Source organism: Alosa alosa, chromosome 8 (genome assembly GCF_017589495.1).
Source record: "Alosa alosa isolate M-15738 ecotype Scorff River chromosome 8, AALO_Geno_1.1, whole genome shotgun sequence".
Lineage (NCBI taxonomy): Eukaryota > Metazoa > Chordata > Actinopteri > Clupeiformes > Clupeidae > Alosa > Alosa alosa.
The window spans coordinates 17,298,525-17,305,883 of NC_063196.1; the positions used below are offsets into that span (position 1 = coordinate 17,298,525).

At 44.7% G+C, this 7,359-nt stretch overlaps 1 protein-coding gene across 1 annotated transcript in view; it reads right to left on the minus strand.

Annotated features, from left to right (window-relative positions):
- Positions 1-6,321, minus strand: part of rcan2 (regulator of calcineurin 2) — a 78,840-nt gene extending 72,519 nt beyond the window's left edge. The window contains exons 1-2 of the mRNA XM_048250113.1: positions 6,014-6,321; positions 1,818-2,032 (exon numbers count right to left, since the gene is read on the minus strand). Coding sequence (XP_048106070.1) covers positions 1,818-2,030 — 213 coding nt within the window. The 5' untranslated portion in view covers positions 2,031-2,032; positions 6,014-6,321. The remainder of the gene's footprint in view (positions 1-1,817; positions 2,033-6,013) is intronic.
- Between the last annotated feature and the right edge of the window lie 1,038 nt (positions 6,322-7,359).

A 7,359-nucleotide genomic window follows, 5' to 3' on the forward strand; every position in this document is an offset into this window, starting at 1 on the left:
CTGTGTGTGTGTGTGTATGTATGTGTGTATGTGTGTATGTGTGTGTGTGTGTGTGTCACTTCCTGTGATGTAGCGGTAGCTGCAGTAGCGGTCAGCGGGGCAGAGAGACCTGGTAGAAGGTCTGCTAATCACATGACTGGACTCCAGTCCTCACATCACAAGGGCAGAGAGGAGACAGACAGACAGACAGACACACACACACACACACACACACACACACACACACAAATAATGTTCTCTCTCTTTTACAGAAACAGAATATTCTCTATTTCACTCTCTGTTACACACATACACAGAAACAGAATATTCTCTCCCTCTCCGTCTCTCTTACACACACACACACACACACACACACACACACACACACACACACACACACACACACACACACACACACACACACACACACACACACACACAACTCTACTGAACAACACGTGATTGCCCCTGTCCATAAGAGAGGGCATCTCCACGCAGGCCTTGGGGCCTTGAGTGCATGAGGCTGACTGTGACTGGAGCGGCTTCCACATAAACACACGGCACTGTGCTCTGACCTACACACACCCGACACACACACACCCGACACAAGAACAGATGGGGACATGAGCACCCCTCCTACGGTCAGCCTCACCTCCCTCCCTCCCACAAACGCACTGTAAACGCTCTGACAACACTGACAATACTTCACTGGTAGTGGCCTTTATTGTTTCGAAAAGGTCAAAACTTTATATAAAACACCTCTACCATAACTAGCCAATGAGTAGTGTTATTTTCAGTGACACAACACAGCAACAAATTCACACTAAAAAATCTGATTTGACCCCCCTGGCAAGTCAAGAATGAACGGAACCAGAGCTCTGTGCCCGCAGAATGCATCTATCTTAATTCCTCTGGAAACTAGACATTAATTTTCTCGTATTTGAAACGTGGTTTACGAATGCCCAGAGCCGTTGATTGGGCACTACGAATGTCTATCAAATGCGCCTGTACGTAGCTCATAACGGCTTCGGTGTGTCCTCATCGTCTTGCTGCCCTCCCTCCGTTCTGTGATTGGTTCCTTCGTTGAGGTGAAAACGAAGTCCATAGAATCCAGGCTGCCTAGCAGCGTGAATACAATCGCGCGCGTAAGGCAGCATGGGAAAACCCAGGCTAACAGAAAACATTGAGGTGTAAAAAAAAAAAAACATTTACTTCCCAAACGTCAACAGGAGCGCGGTCCCAAAAATAGTCAGTTTACCCAAGAGTGCTAATGATTAAAGAAGCCCAAGGATGTGGGCATGAGGTAGGCTACTTTAGAGCTTTTCACACCTGATGTGCTTGCAGTAAATAGCAAAGGGGTAGTGGTTGTTGTGCTGTGATGCAGTGTTACTGAAAAGCTTAGTTTGCCTTGCATCTGATGTAAGATCATGTGTGCTTGTGGCTCGTTTGTTTTCTGGTCATTTCTGATCTTCTGAGGGTGCTTGTGGTAACTGTTCACAAAGCATTTTGTTTTTAAAGTGGCTGCTCATTTTGGGAGCTCTGCGCTGAACAAAGACTCTGTTGGGGGAACTGAGGAAGTTGAAAGTAATGAGTGCTCATAGTCACCGCAGTCCCAGAACAGTTAGAGACGCAACAGAGTAGATATGAAGGCAATGCCATCAAAGTACCGGTACACTCCTTTTAAATGCACTTACAAATACACTGACAAAAGCAAGCACCTTAGCACCAATACAAATGCATACAGAGAGAGAGAGAGAGAGAGAAAAGAGGTAAAAAGAAAGAAAGAGAGAGAGAGGGAGAAAGAGAAAGAGAGAGAGAGAGAGGTGACTTGTTCTGACCTTGCCATCCTGCTCCTCAAACACGCTCTGGTCCACATTGCAGGCAAACAGTGAGGTGGGGAGGTCGTTGAAGTCGGTGATCTGGTGGAAGCTGTCCCCCAGCGCCGGCTCCACCGAGGCCTGAAGCACCACCAGCTCCTCGCCGCCCAGCCGATACACCCTTTGGATGAATGGTGAGCCCCGCAGGTTGTTAAATAAATGCTCTCCTTTCATGGCTGCCAGAGAGAGAGAGAGAGAGAGAGAGAGAGAGAGAGAGAGGGAAAGACCAAGAACAAAACAGCTTATAAGCAGTGGCTTTGGATGACTGAAAACATAAACTTCATATGCAATCTGTAGAATTTACAACCCCACATATTGCTTCTGACAGTGTACATTTCAGTATTTATTTAGTTATACGTATGATCCACTGTATGTCTTCTGTAAAGTGATCTGGGACTGGTCGTGAAATATGCTCCATGCCTGAGTCACATACTAAGTCAGAGAGATGAGTTGGCAGCTATAAACCACGATAAAAGAGTCTGGTGGTTTCCACAAAAAGGTAGCTGAATCTTTACTGCAGAGAAAAAAGATTTACTTTCCCACAACAGAACATTACACTCAGCTTATGCTTTCTAGCATGGCTGCTTAGAGGCACTTGAAGTTACTGTGGAGGCCCATATTTCAGGATTATGCGCTTTCCCTTGAAGCTGAATCCATAACTCTGGCCTTGCTAGTGTCTCACGCTACCATGTGAGCTTCAGCCCCGACTTGAGACTGATAAATATCACTCAATATTTTCAATATTAGTGTAACTATTTTAATCGTCTACAGCTGATGTGAATGAGGGAGACCGAGAGATGTTCTTTTGGAATGGATTTGGATGGCCATGGATTGACCTGGTTTTCTGATGGACTTTGCGACCCTACTACAGTTTTTCCCTCTCGTCGATGGCACTACATGCACCCTTCCAAATGACTCTGGGATTTGTATCATGCATTGCATTCCGAGAGGGAAAGAAATTAACAGGCACATTAGCAAATTGTTCTGCTGTCTGGCTTTTCACGTTTTTGATTTTGTAACAGTTTGAACGGCAACATTCCTTTCTAGAGTGATGGAGTGTGCACTGTGAAACAAAAAATCTACTGTTTGGAAAAAGCTGTATCCTCCTTGCATTCAAAGGCACCAGGCTTGGCCATTTAGTTAGCCACTTGCAAGTGCCTTTTTCACACCTCCACACTGACCTGAGAAAAGTCGTGGCCTCCATAGTAGACACCATCTCAAGGGTAACAGATCTACATGGTCCCAAATGCTCTCCTATTCCCTTTGAAGTGTCCTACATTTTCAGCACACTAAAAAACTCAAATGTAATGAGCCCTAAAAGCAGGACAGGATATCCTTTCTGGTGTAATTGATACCCCGAAGGCAGCAGCTGTTGAAAATCATATGCCTTACTATTTGCACAGTGTACGCTTTGGTTCATTTGGTTCTTTTTGGTTCAAAACATTTGCTATTTCTGCTGGTCTCCAATCAAGCAACAGGTTTAAAACATGTTGCTCTTTTATTTGCACAAGGGAATGTAGCTTTTGAAGGTAAACAAACAGTGTTGTGGAGTTGAATCTCTCCTCCGAGGACAATGAACTACCTAATCTAACCTACTTTATCCTGAGGATGGGACACGTCGGAACTTTCACCTCCCTAGAACCCTGGTGTACTGTACAGATGTTCGACAGTTGGAGAATGTTGCTAATGCCCAGGCAAAAGATTAGGTGGGTGAGCTACCATCAAAACCCCTCCACATACCTCCCCCCACACATGGAAACACACACACACACACGCACGCACACACAATTGCCACCGTTGTTGCTGGTGTTGGTAATCTCTCCTGACGAGCCAGAACACTGAGGTGCTCTGGCTGTCAGAACTGTCAGACTCACCCCCTAAAGACCCGGTGCTATTTTAGGATCAATAACCATCAACACCACACACACATACACACACACCTACACACACACACGCACACACACCCCACCTGTATACTTAGACATGCATTACATTTACAAGTGGCTACTCTCTATTTCTCACGTACACACCACCAGAGATGTACAGATCACCCTGTTAGCACACATGGGACATTCTCCATCACACATATCACTCGCGCATGCACACACACACACACACACACACTCCTACAGTATGTACAGCATACAGACAAACACATATAAACACATACTGTACAATGTTAAATCCACACACACAGACACACACACAAGTGCCCTTGCCCCCCCTCCTCCATCTCTCACCCTCTCACACAGTCTCCCTGGCTGCTATAGATAGAGGCTTTCGCTGTCTGGCTCATTCTTGCGCCGGTGTGAATGCTTCTAAAAATAACCCCAAGGGCTAATGAAATGCACACATCACTGGGCATTTCATTAAAATGAACTGCTCCAGACAGGAGAAGTGTTAACACCACCAACATCACACACACACACACACACGCGCACACACACACACACAACCCCCCACCCCCATCCATTTCGCTACACTATCATGGCCTGCCTTTCCCACACAGATGTTTATGTGACATACATGCACAATAAACCCAGAGCTGCTTGAGATCGGCCCCAGAGGTCAATGGTGTCGAAGCCTGCACCCAGCCCTCTCTCTCGCTCCCCCCCCCCCCTCTCTCTCGCTCACCGTGTCCGTTATAGTCTGGCGGTTGTGGAGGAGAGGAAGTACTTTAAGTGCTGTTTTTGTCATGGAAAGGAATCCAGGGCTCGGAGCGCTTCGGGGGGAATTCAATTAAGGAATTTTGCCAGTAAATGTCATACTGCCACTGGCCGTAGCCTGCTAAATATTTTGATGGAGTTGCTTTGTTACTTACCCTTTCTCGCTGTCTGGTTTGGAGTCTGTCTGGGCTGCTGCGAAGCATTATAAAGTTGGAATTGTACATGAATGTGTGATGTGACTTAGCCTTTCGGAGATCAACAGGCAATCACTGGACCATCAAATGGATCATTTGCATTCGTACAACCACAAAATTGTTCTTATCTTTCGACAGACACACACACACACACACACACACACACACACACGCACACACACACACACACACACACACACACAGCATCAAGGTCAATTATTAAAGATAGTTAACAACTCATTTTTCATAGAAAATTAAAACCATGTCTGTCAATCCTAGCAATCATTAATGATCAGTGATATGAATTTCTCCACTGATCAAAACATGGCTCCCATATGCCTTCCCCCCATCACTTCACTAATTCACATACAGTCACTGGGAGGCACGGTAGGAGTGGTAAAAGCAGCAGCAACTGGACAACAGGACAGCACAGGGGATGTGAACCAAAAATCCACTTCAGGAAATAGAAGTGGACTAAATTCAGCAGTAGGCTACACCCAAGAGCTCCAAATACTTTCATTCCACACATGCGCCACAATCTGTCATTTACTGTCGAATAGTCAGTGGAATTGGTCTAAGAAGTTGAGGACGACAAGGACGAAATACTGAATGAATGATGCGTTTCCAAACTGAGGGCGCAAGGATGACGTACGGAGACTACTGCAACCTGTTTGCTGCATCCAGCCTTTGAGTCATCCAATTGAGGAGCGGTCGTTCGCTTGCGCTCCCGTCACGGTCTGCCACCATGAGCTTTTTCTATTTCTATTTAAGAGGCATGTGTGACAGGCAAGAAGAGCGAAGTATCGATGTTCTTATTTGATTGATAAACTGAGGTCTACAGAATAAAGCGTAATTTGGCTTGAATAAACTTGTTTTGAATAGCAGGCTGAGTGAATTACTAACAACAGGTGACATGACGCAAGAAAACAGTTGGTCAAGGTCAAACAAAAGGAGTAGCCTAACTTTCCATGTAGATGGTGGGCTAATAATGCATTAGTCTATTTTGAAGATATGGACAGTCTTCATTAGTTGTGTTGACATGACTAACTCCAACACAATAAAGTAATGTACCCAATTGTATTTCACACCAGCACTATGCGAAGTAACTTGAAAAATACATTAGACTTGTTACGAAAAGTCGTGCTCTAAGAAGTTACAAGGACACTTTTTTCATCACATCAGTAGGTAAATTCAGTTTTGAGCGCCACCCGTGTCGCTCGCATGGTAGCATTATTCCATTTTTCTACATTTTGAAACACGATCTGATAGAGCAAGTCGCCATCACTTTGTGCTGTACCTGTTCGGGATGTAAGCTGTCCGATGCGTATCTTCCGCGGTCGCTCTGCCTCCTCACTTCCCTTTGTGAATCAACCTCGCATTCCAGCTGCGATTCACTAATCTCCTGACGTTATTGCAGACAGTTTGAATCACCAATGGCTGCCTTCCGGCATTCAAAAGATGTTTGCGTTACCCAGTAATGAAATACGGCGCGGTCTACAGGGGGCATTCTCTGACCAATGGCGTTCTCGGAGCGGAGTCTAAAAAAAGCCGCAAATTAGCAGAGGTAGCCTACGTCAGAGCTTCCAGCAGCAGTTGGATGTTGTCGCGCTATCAGCAGCAGCAGGTAGAATCTAGAATGAATGACCAGAATGACAGAAATATGTGGCCTGCATCGCTGTGCATTGGTAGGGTTTACCTAAGTGAGCATATGTTGTAGCCTAGGGCCTACCTTGTCACCTGTAACTGGCAACTTGTACTTACTTAAATGCGCGCACCATAACAGTGGTGTTGAAAAATCGCCACGATGCTACTGCGCAATATTGAATTCTGTAAAGGATTTAGAGGTACAGTCTTCTACTACTGCAGTCGAATGCGTCATAAATTAACTACAGGTGCAGCCAGAGGCATAGTCACCTTACTTAACCCTGTGACTACTCTAGGTAAACACATCAGTGATTCCATTTCATTACCTGTCCAGATTTGCCTCTGAGACAGGAAGAAACATAAGACCCACAAGTGAATAGCCATTAGATGACAAGATCAATAGCGGACACTAGAGACTGCTCACAAGGACATCGATCACTCCAGCCAATGTAATCACATCAATGCGATTGGCTAGGCAACACACACACATACTGTAGCCAACACATATAGGCACGCACACACACACACACAAACACAACCCCAACATCACTGCCCACACTACTACTACTAAACAGAAATGTTTTTATTGCAACAAGTGTAGTGATAGATATTTCAATTGCCATCTAAAGTGCACACTGCACAGGTAAGCATAATTGTCAGACAAAGCAATACCAGTTAATGAGGTTCACCCTGGGTCAAATAAAATTGCAGGTTAATTTCATTTTACATCACTCATAATAAAATAAACGCTCATGACATTTGAATAAATATACATTTATGTGATGTGAGTGATGAAGATAGTTCTCGTATCTTGGACCCTAGAGCTTGGTTTCATAAGTATGCTTTCCTATTTTATCTGGAGGTCATTAAGGTAATATTATATCATGTCATATACATTATATTCCAGTACTAACACAGAGACTTTAGAGGATATATAGAGGAACCATTGTCAGTTTATCGGTTTTTTCATCAGTCAAAAGACAGACACTGCACTTCTGC